General features: G+C 38.1%; 1 protein-coding gene across 1 annotated transcript in view; it reads left to right on the top strand.

Annotated features, from left to right (window-relative positions):
* LYRM4 (LYR motif containing 4) overlaps positions 1–19,233 on the top strand; it is an 86,194-nt gene extending 66,961 nt beyond the window's left edge. The window contains exon 3 of the mRNA XM_005525315.3: positions 17,752–19,233. Coding sequence (XP_005525372.1) covers positions 17,752–17,814 — 63 coding nt within the window. The 3' untranslated portion in view covers positions 17,815–19,233. The remainder of the gene's footprint in view (positions 1–17,751) is intronic.
* The last annotated feature ends 1,408 nt before the right edge of the window (positions 19,234–20,641 follow it).

The following is a 20,641-nucleotide window of genomic DNA, read 5'->3' as shown; positions in this document are numbered from 1 at the left end:
CTGACTATGCTTACCTCTTCTCTGTGCTCATTTCAACTAGATCACAACTTAAGGAGTTATTCTGTGGTTCTTCATAACCTTCCTAAATTAAAGGAAACCTGGAATCACTGTGGAATTAGGCCATGAGAGTTCAGCTGGCTGGAGGGAAGGAGGGTCCTGAGAAGAAATTATGTTACCATTTGAGCCACAGAAAATTATACATGTGTTATCACTGTATTTCCTGAGAAACTTCCTCCCTAAAATGCTTAATACCTAAGCATTTGTGTAATTAAAAGTTCAGAGGATAAGTTTTTTTTTTATGAAAGCACAGTGCTTGTATCATTCTTACTTCTAAAATTAACTTCTTTAGTTTGCATGGGAAGCTTTGTAACGCTTGCATATTGAATCAAGCAGGCTGTAGTAATTAGGGCAAGTTTTAGTCCTTCCCTTACAATATTGTTTAACAATTCAACATTTCCCTCTGTGACTGAAAGAAATTGAATTTGTGTCCCTTAACATCAAGTGGCACAATGTAACAGCATGAGATACAAGCTCCTGTGGCAGGTGCTAGAGGGTTTGTATCTAAACTAGAGAGAGATGGGCAGGTATCTGTCTCTCCCTGGGGGCAAGCTCCAGTGTGAGTTTGCAGGGAAGAAGTGACCTCAGTTTGCAGCCATCATATTGAGTAACTTTTTCTCTGTGTTCATTAAAAAGTAGTTTAAACTGAGACTGGAAGTGAGGGCCAGTAAAGAATGGTGGGTGGTGAGGTCTGTAGCTAAAGCAAGGGCAAGGAGCAACAGGGAGTTGTCAAAGACTGAATATTCCTTTCCTTATTTCATGGTAGCTTTCTGGTCCGTCCTGTCTGAACTTTGAAATGACAGTTTGTGGACATGTGAATTTAGGAAATTGCCTTTTCTACATTGCTGAGCCACATGGCTTGATCACTGTGGTTACCTCATCACTTAAAATATCTTGTGTATGCTTACCCTGTAGTTGAAACATTTACAACTCCCCGCTCCTGAATTGATTCTCTGGTGAGTAAACAGAAAGATTTGCACTCAAGCTGTAGCTTTTCTTCTAGAGAAGCCATTAATTGGGTGTTTCTTTGTACATGGTTGCCAGGTGTCCGTAGGAACTTGTGAGAACGTAATATCTTTATTCTGCTGTAAAAGTGAGGTGGCAGCTTCTGAAGTTACTACCAGCACAAATGCAGACAATATAACCATAAAATCCTACCAGGTTTAGAAAAATGGTTTAAATGTCAGTTAGAAGAATTTCTCTATAACTAACAGTGCAGTTAAAGACTGAGTTTATGGAGGGAAGAAAGCTCAAAAATCAAGATTTAAAATTTTAATTTATTAGTTCAATATGATTCGCATGCTTGCAGCTTAAAGAAATTCCTAATTGGCTAGCTCTACTTTGTATTTTTTCCTTGCTGGTGTATTTTAATGTAATTATTGATTGGATTGTGAGCTTGAAACAAAGTGAGAAATACTGGTCTGTAAATGCTGATTTGTACAGAAAAATCTAAGCACCAGTTAGTAAGATGTTTTATTTTTTTTTAAGAAACACAATTCTTGCTGAGTTGAGAGCTTTTTCTTTTACTTGTGAGCAGTAGGTATCAATGTACATCACATAGACTTGCTGTAGGCAGTGTTGGAGTGCCTGGGAAAATCTGTCAAGCTGGTTTCAGAAATGGCAAGACGTTGTCAATTAACCCTGCAATTGTACAGCAAATTAGCAAATGTAGTATCTTGAGGATGATACTTTTTCTGTCAGTCTGATTTTTTTAGTGAATGCATAGAGAGCCCCAGTGATTTAGCCCAAAATTTAGGACTGAGAAGTACTGTCACATCATTAACTCTTTAATTTACCCAGGAGGTTTAATTAGCCTTATTAATTTTATTTATTATTATTTATCTGCCCAAGTGCCTGGTATAAAGGACATCAGGTCAGGCAGGCAGAAAAGTGTGGAGAAGTTGGCCATCTGTTTCTCCTTCTGGACAGATGTTGTAATTGGGATGCCTCCAGCCTGAGGGAATGGTAAGCCTGAGTTCCCTGCCTGGTCCAGATGCTCCATGGCTGTATGTGTTTGCATGGTTTAGAAAGTTGCTCTTTCACAAATAGTTACCAGTCCTACAAGCAGTGAAACACGTCAGAGATTATGTTAGCAGGAGGTCTAGCACAGATCTTCCTTATGCAAGTAAGAGCAGGCTTGCTTGAGTTTTTTTCTAACTATAATTTTGGTCTGGAAGAGCAATAAAAGCCTGTGACACAACCACAGTTGTCACTATTTCTTTAGTATCTGAGAAAATTCCCATTAACTCCTGCTGGGTTAAACAATGGCCTCTGCTCTGGTGAATCAGCACCAAGCTCATTTTAAAGTTTCAAAATTTGTACCACTTGTTTATAATGTGGACTTTTGAAACAACAGTCATCTTCAAAAAATCTCTTGTCTTTGGGATTAGCTGTATTTGCCATTCTCTAAAATAAACAGGTACAGGATACAGCATGATTTGTTTAGATGTGGCTGAGCACAGCATCAGGAGCCACTGAATGGGTTGAGAAAATACCACCTGGCATGATGAGATTATGAATCCTTTTGCATAAATTCTCCAGCTCCGATTATGTTGAAGCACTGGCTGCATGAGAAGAACCAATATTTATGTCAGAGGACAAACAGTTCAAACACTTGGATGGGTTTGGAAGGAAACTGGATTCTGTGCATTCAGCTACAAGGAAATCTTTCCACAAAAAGCGGAAACCTTGGTCAGGCTGCTTTCCTCATCAGGGATTCTCATGATAGCAGAGGGTAGCTGATGAACACAAGAAAATGACCAAGTTGTTTTTCTCTCTGACATGTAAGTGGTGTCCCCTGAAAATCACAGTTCAACGCAGACAAGAGAGGCCTGTAACAATTTTAAGTTGAAGGTAGGTTTCCCAGAAGGCAAAACTATGGGATGACCCCATATCCTCCTCTTCCTGGTTCTGTGTCAGTCCCCACCACCGAGGCTCACAGGATACAAGACCAAATACACATCATAAATAAGATGATGAAGGATGCTTTTCTTTGCCTGTAAACCACCACACTTTGGAGGTCTCCACACAAGGTTACACTGTATTTACCCCAATGGTCCACTCCAGTATAGTGGACTTCGTGACCCAGAGTGTGGTCAGTTGGGCACTTTGAATGACTCTGCTTCAGCAGTAGTAAGAGCTTTCAGTCAGGTCTCCTTATTCTTCTTCTGCTGTCAAATGGATTGCAGGAGGTTATGGTGTGCTTCCAGTCCGTTCAGAAATGGTATCTCTGTTATTGTCCTGTTTCATCTGCTCCTGACAACATGGATGCTAGCTGGCTGAGTACTTTCTCTGAGTTACCCTCCTTCCTGGTACCTTAGTAAAAGGAATATACCGCTTGAAAACTCCCACAGAAGAAAAACATTTCTGAGGAAAATAGGAGTGACATTTTCTTTACTCTTTTGAACATTTTACAAGGTCAAAGCAAAATGATCAGCCATGAAGCTTGAGAGTTGAAAAGCAGAACTCATTTCCACATGCCCCAGCATGCTGGGGAGGCCAGCAGGTGAATGAGCTCAAATGGGGATTAGACAAAATTAATCACGTCTGTTAAAATGGTGTTATGACCATGAAGTTGCCAAAAAGTTGTCACTGGAAGCAGAGGAGGCATTTCAGCAGAGGTATGTATGTATGTGTGTCATATTCATGCTACCTTTCCCTGAAGAACTGCTTATGGATTATGGTGGGCGCAAAATAATCGAAAAGGTGGATCCTTAAATTGATCCAGTTATCAGTGCTTATGTTCTCCCTGCTACACCATTCTATTCTCTTTGAAATGGTTTTGGGCTTGTGACACTTGTCATCTACCTCTAAGGATGGGATCATGTTTAAAGAAGTGACAATAAGAGGAAGGAACTGTTTTCACTCTTCTCCTGGGTGCTCCAGCCCAACCTGACCACCAAAAAAGAGACATCCATTTTTAATACCTAAACATTCACAGTAATGCTTGTAATTTCACAGGGGATGAAAGAAACATTTTTCTTGTATCCTTCTGTTTTTAATTTATAATTGGAAAAGGGAATTTTCACATATAAACCCCAGCATTCCTCAAGTGAGGACAATATTTTGTAGATATTAAATTTGCAAAAATATTTGATCTATTAATTTGTGGATGAAGTTTTAGTTGCTTCTTTGTTTCTTAATCCAAGTACTATGCTATCAAGCAGTGGAGACCTAAAGTTGAATTTTTTTCCGTCAGGAAAACTAAACTGCTTTAGTTTACTCTAGAAGTGGCATGAAAAAAAAAAAGGACTGTATACAACTGGATGCTTAGAGTGTGCTATTGAATTTAATTAGGGTCCTTAAGGTAGTCAGATTGATTTACACTATCCTGAAAATTTTTCCTTCTAATATGAGGAGTTTTAGAAGTTGAATAAAGAAAGTGAGTAAATGAATACCATAGTGATACTAGACCTTTTCATAAAGACTAATCTCATGAAGGGCATTGATATATAAGCCTCACAAAATACCTGAGACTGGAAGAGACCTCCAGAAATCTCTGCTCCAACCCCCTGTTCAGAGATGATCAAGGTAAAGAAGGTTTATCTATAAAATAGCCTGCAGATAAAGTACTGATAATTGCAAGTCTAGCTTTAGTTTAAATAAGTTAAATTAGTTTAAATAATAATGCCGGTGTATGGAATATAATTCTTAAACTCACAAGGTCTTCTGTATGTTGAGTTCTGCAAAATTATTTCAAATTTGTGTGGTTTGAGCAGTAGAGAACTGCTGTTTTGCACAAGAAACTGGTGGGTTGCTACAGTCGTCTAATCTCTAGCTGTGAGGGCGTATCAGCAGCTTAATTGAAACAAAGTGGGAATATTCAGAAAATACTTAAGAAATTTACTTTTAATGGGTATCTAATACACAGAAATTGCTGTATGTCAGGAAATAGTATTATCTGCATTGATTGTAAATCCTTGTATATGATTCCATTTTAGTAAATATTTTTTCCACTATCACATCTATTCTTGTATATCTATGATGGGCATGGCTCATGGGACATTAATCATCAAATAAGGATCATCTTTTCAAGACTGGGATTGTAAATCTAGCATATGGAGCTAATTGGATTTGGGAACCAGAGCAGACAAGATTTGTTTCAGGGCTAGTGTGACAGTAGAGTTACATCATGCAGTTTTGTTTATTCAGTTGTGCATTCAGGAGCACTGAGCAGGAGTAAAATACTGCATTGGTTAAGCAGTAAGTGGTTAAACACAGCACTTAGGCTTGCATGTTTTTTAAGTGGAATTTTCTGGAATGTCTGTTGAAGTGCCACAATGCCATCTACTGGTTCACTTTTCTGTGTTTTTTCCCAGAAGGGGGTTTCTTTTGTACACAGGCTTATATGTAAGGTTTTTACACAGTCTTTTTGAATAGCAAAATAAACAAGCTGAGATAGAATGAGCAAAATAATTTTTGGATGCATATGTTAAAGGGCATAATACATTATATACAATAAAGAATAATTTTTAATCTCTTATCAGTTAGTCTTGCTCTCCTTTTGTTAAAACTCTTAGATGATTAATACTGAAAGATAAAGGACAGATCTCTGCTTTACATAATAGCTGGTGTGTAGCAGCTTCACTGTTTTCTGTTTAGAGTGAGTCAGTTTTCCGTTTTTCCCCCAGTGTTTTTATACAGAAAAATGGAAAGAAAATTAAGAAATACTTAAGGTGTCAAGCCACAGAAATAGGAAAGTGCTGTATTAGAAATTATTTCAGACAGGATTCCTCACTGACAAATTCCTAGATTCAGTCTATTCCCCATAACTACCTCCTGTCTCTGCCTTCCCCCCAACATGTGTTTAAACAGTATTTTTAAGATTAATCAACAACCTTCCATTGACCAAAAATTTCATAGACTTTCTAAGAACTGCTATGGAGGAGTGTGTATTGGAAAATATTATTCTCATTATCAGATTGTTCAAACTGTAAATGAGCAGCAGGCAATTCTAAGTAGTTTTATTAATTCTTGTTTTTCATCAGACTGATTAATATTACCTATAGGAAGCCTTCTGTCTTCCATTTATTTGCTGCCAACAGAAACAAATGGGCAAATTAAAAAAAAAAAAAAAAAAAAAAAATTAAAAAAAACCAAGACAGGAACTGTAGGTACAGGTAGGTAAACACTGTTCTTTTGTAGTTTCATTGCTGAGTTTTTCTTTAAGCTGTCTGGAGAGTTTCCTTATTAATTGGTCATTTTGTTTGTTTTCATAAAATACTCTTCACTTTTAATTTGTTTTTCCCCTTCACATTCAGTTTTTCCTAACAGATATTTTTCATAACCCTGCCTTTATTCAGACTAGTTAGGAGAAAAAGAAACATTGGTAATGGCTTGTAACAATTTGAATTGGTTTTTTAGTAGATTTGTAACACACTCAAGCACAGCTCCAGAATCATTTTTCAAAACAATAGAGCAAGAAAAAAAATTTCCAGCAGTTTCCTAAATGGCCTAATGAAGGTAAATTCAAACATCTGTGCCCTTCCTGGCCTTTTACCCTTTATCTCACTGATATTCAGAAGGTCAAGTGGATCTTGCCAAGCCCAGTTTTTATCTGGTAGGATTTGTGTCTTGCTGACAGCTGCAGAGCGTTTGCACATCAGTGTGTGTGCTGGTGGAAGAGCTGGAGCACTTTTGGCCAGCTCTTATGGAAAGGAAGGTGTCTGTATGCTCAAGTCTGTGCTTGTCTGGGGCAGTGGGTTGTTGCCCTGCAGCTGGTGGGCTCTACATCGGGAGCAGTGAAGCAGAAATGATCCTACTCTGCTGAGGGGAAAGCCCTCAGCGGTGCATCCATCGCTCTGCTGCTTGGGTTTGGCTGGCGTGTTTTGGGCGAGGAATGCTCTACTCTGACATGTGCAGAGGAACAGACGTTGCTCCCTGCCTGTGTTTGGAATAAGTGCTAACCTCCCACTCCTAATTATTATCTGTACTGCAAAATACTAGGGCAAGCCTCTGCTTACTGTGACATTAAATAAGGAAGGACTGGCAAAACCAGAAGAGCAAATAGGGTGATTTTATACATCTTCCATTACAATCTCTTTTTTTTTTTCTTTGAACTGTCCTGTGCTATTGCAAAGGAGGAAGGACTAATTAGTCCAGTTGCTGAAAGTATTTTGCCACCCACACTACTGAAAAGAACTCTTTGTACAGAATTAGCTCTTACCAGCTGTGCTAAATCCAGTAATTTATCTTTGCCAAAAAAAAGAAAAAAATGCTGCTTAGTTTAGTCCAATTAAACAAGTTAATGTAAGCTATACCCTATATCCACACAAACACAGCTATCTCCTGCTCAAAAGCTGCAGGGTTTGCAAATAATTACTTTCTCCCTCATTAATTCTTCTTACTGTTTGTAAAAAGGGCTGGGCAGAGGAGCACTGGGAAGGTAACCCATTTGTGTTTGGAACTGGCCGAGTGTGCGCTGTCCCCCTGAAGAGCAGTGTGGTGGCCGGACACCCGCCTCAATTTGGCCAGGTTGGAGCACGAGGACTTGGCTTTGGCTTGGTGTGGTGCTGCAGGGGATGTTTGCCTTGGCATTGACAGGCAAGGGGAGCGATTCCTGCCCCAGGGGAGAGGCTGTAGGAAGTCAGAAGCCTACGGGCCCTCACCTGGAGTAACTTCAAGAGAAACAGAGTGGTTCACTGTGTTTGTGGTTATGGCTCCGCAGAGGTTGCTTAATCAAGTAGATCAGAGTCATGTTTCTTGACTGGGGTGTTGGTTTAGAAACTGAGCTGGACCTGAGAAGTGATTTCAAAGTGACCCTAGCACAATGGATAGCAAGTGGGAACTCGCAGGCCCAAACACTGACTGAAATTCAACAAATCCATCCTCAGTCCCAAAACATTCATGTCCTTTCTTCTGATTGGCTTCCTACTCAGGTTTTTAAAGAGTGTAGACAGTCCAGGCAGTGAGGTTTTTTGCATGGCTTTCACTGGAACTCTTCCAAAAGAGGGGAGGAAAAGAAAAATGGTCTTTGAAACCTGGAGGTTTGGAGATAGTAAAGCAAGAAGGATGTCTGAGCAAGAAAAAATAAATCCTTGGATATCTTCCATCGCAGAAAGTAAGATAAACAAGGAAATTATTATTTTGTCAAGAACAGATGACTGTAGTTTAGTAATCGGTAAGAATTTTGCCAAAAAAAGGGAAGTCTTTTTAATGCAGAAAAATAAAAATTTATTCCTGTCCTGATACACTTAGAGATCTCCTAAACACTGCAGTAGGGACTTGACATGTAAGTATTTGCCTCAATGTGGTGCTCCTTTCTGGGCAAAGATGCAGATTGAATCAAAAATATCCAATACAAAATTTATCTTTGTAAATACAGCTGTATTTTCTAAAAAGAAATGCAATTTGTTATTTCTGCTCTTTCAAACTTAATTTTGTAATTTGAATGGACACAGAGAAAATCTGTAATCACATCTGAGGTGTATGTAAGGTAACATAAGTGCAGAGAAAGAGACATATTGGAACCTTAAAGTAAATTGTTCCTCCTATAAAATTAAGTTTAATCCTTGGTTATAACCTTCTTGGAGCACAGGGGAAAATGAATTTTCTCTGTCTCTTATGTCTCGCAAAATTGTATATGTTACAGAATTGACTTTTTTTTTTCCTGAAACACAAAAGGCCTTGTTATTTCAAAATGCTAATAAAGCACCTGTCAGTTTTACAAAATGCAGTGTACCTGGTGCCATGCTGTAACCAGCACCAGAAATTCGGTAAGGATGGTTTGGAATCCTGAGTAAGACACATCACCACCAAATAATTAAACTATGGCTGACATCCATTCAAATCCAAAATTCAGCAGTCACTATGTCCTTCACGTCCCCAAAGCTTCAGTTGCAGATTAAAAGGCATTTTTTAAACATTCTTCTGGCTCAAAGGACATTAACAAAACAGAAAATTTAAATTGCTAGGTTAAACAATAATACAGTTCTAAATCACCTGAACTTTCCCCCTATACATTTGGTGTTTTGGATAAGATCAGAATAAATAAACAAATCCAAGTTCATTTAGTTAATATGATATTCCCATACCAAATGTACACAGTGTATTACACTTGATAGGAAAAATACTTGATTAATGTTTCTGTAATAGGTGATAGTGGCAACATGTCTTATTTGATGCAGTTTTCCTTCTAGATGCAGATAATTCTTTTGTTTAAGTGAGTAATCAATGATCTGAGCTGTGAGAGTAATTATACATATCTGTACTTCTGCTACCTATATATACTTTCTATAAAATATTGGGCAGGATGCTGCAGAGAGAGGTAGCTCCCACAGGAGAATCCTCAAGCATAATACATGTTGTGTACTTGTTATCTATTTGTCTCATGGAGTTATTACTGCAGGTGTTCACGTGCAGCCTCATGCTTTGGTACTGCAGATACTGAGAAAGGTTCTTGTTTGGAAAAATCAAAGTGAAAGTGCAGCAAATGTGCATGGGGACTGCTGTGCTGTGTAAGATACTACAGGGATGAACTCCGAATGGGCACGAGCGCTGGCCCAGCTAGGATCACAACAGGGGCTGGCTTCAAAAGCAGGGGTGACCAAGGTTTTCCATGCTACCAAACCAAATGCATTTTCTGGAGCCATCAGCATTGCCATGTGCCACAGCATTTTCTTCACTGAACAGTGGCTTTAGCTGTTCCACCACTCTGGGCTTGCTCACTTCTGGGCTGCTTTTGATCTCTGTGAGCTACAACATATTCTCTGCCATGTTTCTTGTATGCATCTTGCCACAACTACATCCAGCCAGTCCTGCTTTTCAGTCCTTGGTATCTTGGTACCTGCTATCTTAAAATGTCTTATCTCCTGAAGTTCAGCATTTTCCAAGGAATATACTTTATGTACTTTTACCCTTGCACGTACTTTATGTACTTTTCACTTAAAAATGTGGTGAGAACAAAGCTTTTCAAGGCTTTAAACAATTATCATTTAGACAAGCAGATCTCGGTTAAAAACAGAAAAAGTCCGTGTACCTTTTGCTGCTCTGGAGCTTTCTTTGAGTTCAAGTGGTTTGGGACAAAATCATGTATTTTCAGGAAATGGGAGAATAAATGTAGAAGGTGATGAGTATTATTTTTTAAAAAGACAGGGAGGTACAGGTGGATAAGTCATTTTCTAAAAGACATTAACCTAAAACATGCCATATACATCTTTGTGTAACTGTTTAGCAGCTCTCCCCAGCAGGCAAGTTCCCCAGTTTACATGAGAAATAAAACTAAATATGTTTCTTTCAGTACATTGCGTTTCTGGCATCTGACATTAAATATTGTAAAAGGTGGTATTGAAATTATGATTGCTATCATAATGTGTGTGGCAGCTCATTTTAGTACCACAGTAGTTCACAGTATGAAAGTTTATTAGGGCTACAGAGTTACTTATCACACTATGCAATAAGCATATTTAATATCTGCTTATACCTGTCTGTAAAGACTACTTTTTCTTCACTGTTCCATTCTAAAAGTCTCTTAGAAGCAGTTATCCAAGAAAATACTGAAGAGTAAAATATTTTCCTTTAATAATGACAATTTAGTTTTTGTATGTATTGCGGAGTTGGTGTATCTGCAATACAGAAACATTACAGCACTTTCGTGGACCTAGTGCAGAATGTGTGTTTTGTGACAGTGGCTGTTGTATTATACTACTGACAAAAGTAAGGCAGGCACTCACATTGGCATTGATGAATTCTGCTTATGTAGTTGCTGCAAAACATAGGGTCCTCTGTGAATGGTCTGGGTATTTACATACCAAATGTCTCAGCATTACTAGACTACCTGTTATACCACACTCAGCACAATGTTATCCAGGTCTTTGTCTCTATATTTTCAAGTATTAATGTTTTATATTCTGTTCCTTGCCACACTCAGCATCTTAACTGAGTGATTTTTCTGAGTGATTTCATGCTATATTGAGAAAAGATCAGGCTATATTAAGTTTTTCCCCTTTACCCACATGGGACTGACTCTTTAGAAGACCTGCTTCTTCTGTGTTTGGCTTTTTGAAGAGTTTGAGCTGCTCTGTGAAGTTTGAGGCTTTCTATGCAAATGGGAGAGAAAAAGCAAGATGCTGAAATAACATTAGCAGGTAACAAATAGGGAGGGAGGAGAGGTGGGAGCCTGGAGATTGCCAGGATGCTGGAAGCATGAGAAACTCACACTCAGTCAGAGCATTACGACTGCAGGTCTCCTTCTTCCTTGGATGTGTGTTGTATCAAACCTTCACCTGGCTGTTTAAGCCCAAAATCAGTCATTGCTTGATTTCCTGTGGCTCACTCTCTGACATCTTTTAAGGTAACCTTTGCAATAGCAGAGGGTTGATTCTTCCCCTTTGCCATCTGCTGTTGGGCCCTGCATGCTTTTGAGATGGCATTTTTCTTGTCACACTCCTTTTTATCTGCAGGCTGAGTGGATTGCAGGAAACAAGAGAAGTGAAACTGTGAGTTTACTGAAGGACCACATAAGTCCACTTGGCTTTCATAGAATCATAGAACAACCCAGGCTGGAAGGGGCTTGAAAGATTCCCATTTTGCTTTCTCTGTTGAGGGCGCTTGTTACTTCAAGCTACATCAAGTGTAGCTATTTGGAGCAAAGACCTTGTCTGTCATGCCCATGTTGTCTATAAGGACAGTAACATGTTTGTATAATTTTAAGAAAAAGGGGCTCTCTTAACTGAGAAATAAATCCCTTCCTATTTTAGATCACCATATACAAAACACACATTGATGTATATGCCTACAGTTTTTTATGTGTAAATCATTGCTGGAATAGATAAGATTCTCTTCTCTTTTCACTGAAGAGTATCTCTTCAGGGAGGCCCACAGAATAAATTGGTGGGAATAAATAAATACATTATCCTGTTTCTGATAGGCGAAATTGAGGTGTTCAAGATAAAGTGCATATGGTTCTAACAAAAGTACATAATTTATCATTATTAAGAGAAATAATTTTGAGATACGTTTTCACCTGTAACCTGTCTTTACTTCACACTTTCACATTCGTGAAAGCCAAACAAATGGTAGCAATAAATTAATACTTCCTGCCTTTTCAAAAGCTTCATGTAGAGGTGTTTGTAGGATGTGTTATGGCACAAAGAAACAAAGACAACAGCATTTGCAAAGCACAGGCTTACAGAAGTAAAATACACAATAGTTGTAACTTCTCAGCTCTGTGCTTTCCTTCATTTCCTTTCCCATTCTGTGTAGACAAATGCAATATATTAAAATAAGGGAAATGTCTCCAAAATATTTTTTTCCACACTGATTCCAGCTCAGAAGTGCTGGAATAACCTATGTGTTTAAGAAGACAAATGCAGTTTTTCAACATTCTTTCCTGAGTAAAAATAAATAAGGCTGCTGCTGCAGCATTTAATACCAACACAAAGATGTGGTAAGGAACTAAAGTTACTGAGGAGGTTTTGGTTCCATTTGAGTTGCATTAATTACTGTGTATCACACTGGTGTGTTTATTATTGCAGTAAAAGAGAATTTCAAAAATGGCTCATTTAAATAAATTATTCATTTAAAAATAAACAAAAAAGCATTAAATTGACCTTAGTTAATATGAAAAATTTATTATAAAGTGTGCTGTGTATAGCATATCCAATTTTGGGCATGGGGGAGAAAAGGTAATGCTTCTTAAGAACAATAACCACTTCACTTAAATTTGCCATAGGATTGCAAATTGGTTGGCATCATCTAATAGGAAAGACTCTAGGTAAACAACTTACAAGACTGTTGCCAGCTCTTAAAATAACCTTTATACTTGTACATTTCTGTTCTTGTCAGCATTCACTTGAGATGCATTTTATAGTCACCATGCCAGAAAATATGAATGTGAAACTTCTTCATGTAGTGTTAGAGGCCCAGATTAGCAGCCATAAATGCAGTATGACTGTGGTGTCATCAGGGACTTTTCTTCCTTGTTAAGATTCAGCAGTGTGCCCATGAGATACACCTCTCAATTTCCTAGGTGCAACAGGAAAAAAACCCTGATTTTATACATACATACATACATACATACATACATACATATATATGTGTGTGTGTGTGTTTGTGTACAGTATAAATATATGAATACACAGGACTTTTTCCTTTTTCTCCATAATAAAGAACCATGAAAATATATATGTTTATATGGGATCTCTGGCTGTAATAAGGTAACCATTTCTTGCCTGTAAATTTGTAACAAAAGAGAGAAGATGGCTATGTTTATTACCTAGAGATTGGTATTTTTCATATATTTATGCATGTATGTAACAACCTATATATCTATTAGATATGTAAATGTGTTTAATATATAAAGCTAACTGTTGTACATTAGCTTTACTTATGAACACCATTTCTTCAAGAAAAACAGGAAACCATTGTTACTTTGTGATGACCCTCTTAGGAGATCAATTTATAAAAACTGACACCTAAATAAATTGCTGTCTTGCAGTGTTTTTATATTACTCTGCTGTGGTGGCACTTTTATGTGTTTAGGCCTTGCACTGTCCAGGAAGTTAATTCTACATAAAGTGAGAGTGTTGCACCCTCTCCTGTAAGGCTGCTCCTGCTTTTGGTTGCCATCAAAAATAAACAGTGGCATGACAAAAAAAAAAGTTAGTTTGCTTTTGAGGGCAGAAAGGCTGCTGCCTAGCTACTTACCTGAGTAATTTTAGGGCACTCACCCTGAAATTTATCAGTGAGACCTCACACAAGCAGGTAGCTAGTTGTTTGGAGATTGGCAAGTTTGGCAGGATGATAAGGATGAGTAATTCAGTGACAGTGAGAAAAAGTACCTTCATCAGGGCTCAGCAGGATTTGTTAGATCTCATGGGTTGTACACCGCATAATTACAGTTCTGTAAAGTACATGGGAAAAAGATGTCTGGCCACCTTTGTTCTGCAGAGCCTAAGGAAGGAGGAAAAATGTGGTGATTATTGAAGTAGACAGACATTTATACAGAGCTGTCAAGGAAAGATGCCATCATTGTTTTCAGAGCAGAACAATGCACTCTGAGTGAGTTCACTCACTCATTCAAAAAAAAATTTAAAACACAGTCACCTTATTTTCAGCCCTGCAGAAATGTGAGCAGTCACTTCTACCTCAACTCTGAGCTGCAAAGTAAAATCTTCGTGTGGATAAAATGCACAAGACATGCCACAAACCTTCAGAAACTGAAGATGATAATCTAGTAGTATTTTGCAAGTAGTAGCAACGAGTCTGCAGGATCTACTCCACCAGCTGTGTCAAGATGGGAAGGCAGCCCCTAGGACTCAGGTTAGCCCCTAAGAATTCAGGTTAGCCCCTAAGAATTCAGGTTAGCTCCTAGGACTCAGGTTAGCCCCTAGGACTCAGGCTGCCTCCCAGGCCAGCACCATCCCATTGCAATTACATCTGTCACATGGCTTGGCATGGAAGCCACACATAACATGCTCACCAACCACAGGTGTCCCTGAGAGACAGACACTGGCAGCCAGACACCTTTGGAGAGGACAGAGTTCAGAGTTGTCAATTTGACAGGATTTGTTGAATTTTTAGGGTATTATCATGTTCTTTCAGTGTCTGCAGGTGATACAGATTTTGCTTCTGTGATTCTTCTTAATTTTACAATTTAATTCTTATTGTACCTTGCCATACACATCTCTGATACTCTGTTATATAGGGAAAACTCTTCTTACATGCTTTTTTTTCCCCAATAGCAATGAAAGATTCCATGAGGTGGCTAATTCCCGTGGTTGCTTCCTGCCAGCTATGACAAAGGACTAGTACTTGTTTCCATATGAACACACATATACCTAATATCCAGAGGATGGCTGGCTTACAAGATGGGCTTACTCTTCAGTGATTTCTTTTTCCTCATTTGTTGTCTCATGTCTGCTGATAAATCCCATTCTGAAGCCCTAAGCCTTCTCCTGGATTCAGACAGAAGGCAATAGTAAGGTTTTCAAGAAAAAGTCTTCTTGTTCACAAGAAACAGCTGGCCATATAGATTTCTACTAAATCTTTGAACAAAGACAAATCATCAAGTTTTGAGGGCTGGACCTGTCAGAACCAAAGTACATAGTTTTGCAGGCAGAATTTAAACATCAAATAATTCAAAAGAAGCTGAGAAACAACTTTTATATTTCTATTTATTGTCTTCTCCTGATGACAAAGTGGTTCTTTATTGCACATTTTCTCCTGGGGAATTTAATTGTAATATATTACCTAGAGAGATAAATAAACTTTTGGGTAACCAAGTTGCTAAGCATATCATAGAGCCTTTTTCCCAAAAGTTTCCCGTGGTCAATGAAACTCCCCTGGCACTGACCTATGCACTGGCTTCCAGCCATGTACCAGAAAAGTAAATGCAGTGTACGAGCTACAAACATGCACAATGAAAAAAGAGCACAATAGGTAGCCACTTAAGTCTCTAATTTGTGCGAATGATGCACAGTGAGTGCGTGCTGCTGAAGTGCTTTCTTCAGACTCAGGGTGCTGAGGAACTGTAAGAAGGCTGTTGTGGTTCAGAGCGTTAATAAGTGTCAGTGTGTAAATACTGGGGCAATCCTTCTGCTGAGGCAGGAGATGTTTATAGATGGGAATTTTTCAGCAGCTATAAATGGAAGTTTTGTTTGTTTTGTCTAAGGCACATGGGAAAGGCTTGATCATAACTTTAAAAATTCAGTGCTAACGGCTTTAATAAAAAATCCTTAGATTTCAAAGTTCAGCTTACAGTGCCATGGCAGAGGTTCTGGAAGGGTAGCAGCAGGGCAGGCAAGCTGCAGCAGCCCAGCAAAGGCTGACAGCTCAGCACTGGCGGCTCTGCACTTGCTGAAATGCCTGCACGCCTGTGGTTTGCTAAGGAAGCAGCTCACATGTAAATCTGTGCTTTTATTGCATTCGAGTCAAGAGGCGCAGCAGTAGATAACATCACCTGTTGGCACAGGGACAGCAAACAGCAGCTCGAACCTTTCTCCTACAAAGCCATCTGCCCCAGCTGAATATGATTGACTGAGAAGTCACGTACTCAGTCTCATCTATCTCCCCATTTGGGGGAGAAAAAAAATGCAATTCAGGTTTCAGCATTTTTGTAATCCCTCTGAGCCTCCCATTAAATTTGCTCTACTGTGTGGGAAAGGATTAAAGATTCTTTGGGCTCCAAAACACAGTATACAAAAATTAAGTACTTCAGCATGGTTTGTGGTAAGGCAGCAACTAGAGTGTATAGCCTGACACATAACCCAGAGCAACGAGTTCTCTTTGACAAGTAACACTTGTTGACAGCTTAAAATTTCTGTTGGTAACACATGCCACAGTTGTGTATGGCCTTTGTTTTAAATATTCTGTATGCAACATATTTCATAAGTAACTTCAAAAATAATCAGAGTTGTTCATATGCTGTTAGTAACTTAGCTCAGAATGCCAAAAGAAGGAAATATTTGCTGGCAAGGAAAATTTCTTATGAAGCTGTTCCTTTACAAACACCTTCATAAATGCTCCCTTGTAATAAATGTTTCAAGGTTAAAATCAATGTGTTACAAGTTTCAGACAAGGCTGTTTATCAAGATTAAATAGTTCATTTCCTAAAAGGCAATATTATTCACATTTTATTTGAGTATGAGCACAGATGAGAAATTTTTATTCAAGAGCGGCCAGGACTTTTCCCCCACAAAAAATGGTAAACGGAAAATGCTAAAAACATTCTTTCCCTGATTTTTTACTACTTTCAGAGCCTGACTTGCTGTTTGGCTTAATTTGCAAAGTATTAAATTCTACTAAATATACTGTGCTTGGTGTGATTCAGCATCAGCCTTTTTTATCCTAATTCAACCCTTAAATGTATGAACCTTTTTTTTTGTGAAAAGGACACAGAGCTACTGTGTACCCAAGCCTGAAGGAGAAAGGAGGGGCAAGAAAGGGCATAACTTTAAGATATTAAATAGTAGACTCCAAAATCCATACTTTTAAAAATAAATACTGTCTCCTGCTTTCCTTACCCTACTTGCATGAAACTTCTTCCTTCTCCATCTCAGCTGCTAAGCCAAGAGCTGTGTGTAACAACTGCCAGCTGCTCACCCAACCACAATTTACCGATGTTATGGGGCAGACTAGAAAGTGCCAAAGAACAAGAGGAATCAAAGCAGCAATGCTGCATTTTTGTCATATTTCATTTCCTCATTGCACTAGAAAGCACAAATATAGGAGCTCTGAATACCATCTCATGAACAAGTAGTAGTTCCAGTGTGTGTAAAATGCTAATGCTGAACTAACTCTTGAATTGCTTTCACCATTCATAAGGCAAATTAAATTAGGATTTCAAAGGAATTGGAAAATAATACCATGCCATGCAATTTATATCTAGTCTCTCCACCCAAAAAGCATAAGAAATATCTGCTGACTACATCCATATTTTTATTTTTCATTATATTAGTTTTTTCATTTTTCTAAACATAGAACCTGCTTGCTTTTTCTCTGTAGTAACTTTTAATGTTAATTTTTGAGACTTTAAATGGTATTCCTCAATGTCATTATTTCAAGATTGTATATGTGCAGGTATTTTATGTATTGGTTATTTTTCTTAAGGTCTAGACAAATGTATTATTTACAAAAATAAATGTTTATAGAAAGAAAAATGTAATTATGAAAAAGCTTAATATCTGGACTATTCAATTCTTGGGATGTTTTGTGCAGCCTAACTTATAAGCTGTTTTCTGCTATTTTGGTATTCAGGTTACCATTGACCAGCTGTACTCCACGGAAAAATTGGTCATTGAGAGTCCAGGAAACACATAGCCAAGAAAGTCTCTGATCCTGAAGCAACACTGGACCATCTTCAGCATCCTACAGTGCCACATACAGAAGCATAAACTCACTGCACATATCTGAGCTTGTCTGTTCAGCAGAAGAAATGCTTGAGAGACTCAGTTTTTTGCAACCAAAGTATTATTTTCTAATGGGTTATGTGTTCTAAGATAAATGGCTATGTTTTTTAATAGTATGTAAGGTAGTCTTGAAATCTGTTTGCTTGTATGTCCCATGTGATGGAACAGTTCCTGCCCAGTTTTGACAATAAAACTTCATTAAACTACCTTTAACTCGATACATTATTCTGATGCTGACCTTGTCTCTACTGACCACAAAAAACATGTTAGATTTAAAACCCCTCACCCAATTAGTAAGTTGTATTGATCCTGTTGCATTTAAATATATCCAGCATCTGAATTAAATAAGTACATGTTTTATTTAAAGTTTTAAAACCAGTGGTGGTCAGAATTTTCATCTCCTGGACTTTGCTACATACAAGTATCATAGGCTGCATTGTTTGGTTTCCTTGAAGAGAATCCCTTGGCATTTCAGGAAGTGATATAAAAATTTCACTAGTTCTTTCTTTGGTTTCCAAGAGTTAATAAACAGTCCTGTCCTAGTTTTAACAATTAACTGATCAGAATAGCAGAATGTAAGACTTGAATTATGAGGCTTGGGAGCTTTCAAATGTTTCTTCACCACCAAGTCCTTTAATTTGTTGAGGTGCAGCTATTAGCAGAAAGCTCCACATCACTTTATGAAAGATTTCCCTTTTTCACAAACATCATGAATTTTGGCAGAAGAAAAAGAACCTTACTGGAACAGTAACTCAAGTGCTGCAAGTCATGAAGTGGCAACAAGCTTTGCCTAGAAAAAGTGGAACACTAAGCTTAGCATTTTATTGGTTATTCTTAAATCCATAGAATGCTCAACACTTTTAAGACCACAGATTAATAAAAAAGCAAGCAAAAATTTTGATCAGGTTCTGCTCAAGTCATTGCTGTGCTTGAATTTGTTTTCTATTAGAAATTTAAGCAGTGCAAAGCTGGCATGCAGGGTTGGGGAGGGAAAGTTTCCTCTTATTTCAGTGAATTATCATGGGGTTTTTTAAGTAGAGAGACAGAAACTCAAAACTAGTTCCATGGCACTGTAGCCTTTGAAAACCACCCCTTATTTTTCTTGCTTCACAAAATGCATCTTTATGTTCTTCTGTGTTGTTCATGCTCTGTGAAAATTTTATTAAAGCAGAGTGTCTAATTAAAGTGTCTAATTTGGAACGAACTCCCATTCCTCACTGCCACTAAAGTGCATTTTGTACTATTTTGTACCGTTAGATTGAGATGTATAGTAATGGATTTCATATGGACAATACAGTGTACGGAATAAAAGTGTACCTGAGACTGTAAATGTAGCCCCTTCTCAATTTTAGATAAAAAGCAAATTCAGTAATAATTCTCCCCTTATGAGGTGTATAAGTATTGCAGTGTAAATTGCTTTTAGTGAACATTTTATTCAAATGAAATTTAATTCTTCTAATAGGTAATATACATTAGATCCTGTATTTGAAATCTCCACATTCACAACTGGAGCACTTAAGTTCATGGTCAAAGTGCAGGGGAAGAAGGGTTTGACTGCTCTTTAAGATTCCAGCAAGCTCAGAGAAATGCAGTAACATCTTACACTCTTGGATGACACAGGCTTGTAAGCGCTGCCAGTTTTATACTATAAGAAACTTGGTCACTAAAACAGTACACGTAAAATCCTTGTCTAAAATAGCTTAATTACTGGAACAAGCACTGCATACCATTTCAAGATCTGAGAATGTATGCTAGGAAGCAAAATAAACATATCTATAAATAGCATAGCCCTAATTTATAAAGAGGGACAACTCTATCAGTAACATTTTTACTATTTAAATCTGTTTTCACCATATTTATGAAAAAATAAGGGAACTCTTTCAATGCATAATCAGTTCTTCCAAAATACCTTTCCGTGAAGTTCTTTAGTATTGTTTCCAAAAAGAACACAGCTGTAGATGGTACGTGCTGTCATACAGGCAGGCAGTCATGGGAACGTGAAATGTCTTATTAATTCCCTCCAAATTATAAAGGAGATTACTTCTCCATTAATGCCCAAAAACTCTGTTGTTAAGTTTTTGTGGTACATAGAACACTTCTGCAGTCCCAATTCATGCCATCTGCTCCAACCTTCTTTCTCAAGGCTACCCCTCAGATTCTCTCTCCCTTACTTATTTCTATCTTCAGGGGAACAGTAGTAACCTTCAGGTACAGAGAGGACCAAGGGGGGGGGTGGGGGAAGTAATGGGGTTCTGTAATTTCTCTGTCCCCAATCCATCCTGCAGAGGGTAAGGCAGCTGACCTTCTCAGTAAAGGACAAATCAGTTCTTACTTGAAATTACTGATCAGCTTATCATGCAGTATTTATACTGTACTTATACAGTATTTATACATTACTTATTAGAAGCAAGGTAAGAATACCTCTGCTGCTACAGTCCAAAAGTCTGCGTTAACACTATCTAGGTTCTTAACAGGAGTGCAAAGCTAGCAAAGGTATTACCACTTACTCATCAAACACAACAGCATTTTAGATGCTTGTTCCCTGCTTTGGACAGGCCTGCATGTTTCCTTTGCTTGTAACAAACAATCTAAGTGCATGGTCAGTTAGTGTTAATTATGTGCATATGGGTTGTACGCAATTGACAGACACCTACAAATATATTCTTTCCTTGCACGATGTCCATTCGAAGGCATTTTGCCAAAACATGCCCAGTTCTATATAACAACATAGCTTGACA

This window comes from Pseudopodoces humilis, chromosome 1 (genome assembly GCF_049639895.1).
Source record: "Pseudopodoces humilis isolate 2021_Gansu_Grassland_sample_001 chromosome 1, ASM4963989v1, whole genome shotgun sequence".
NCBI classification, from domain to species: domain Eukaryota; kingdom Metazoa; phylum Chordata; class Aves; order Passeriformes; family Paridae; genus Pseudopodoces; species Pseudopodoces humilis.
Note: the sequence above shows the minus strand (reverse complement) of the source record. Positions and strands in the feature narration are given on the sequence as shown.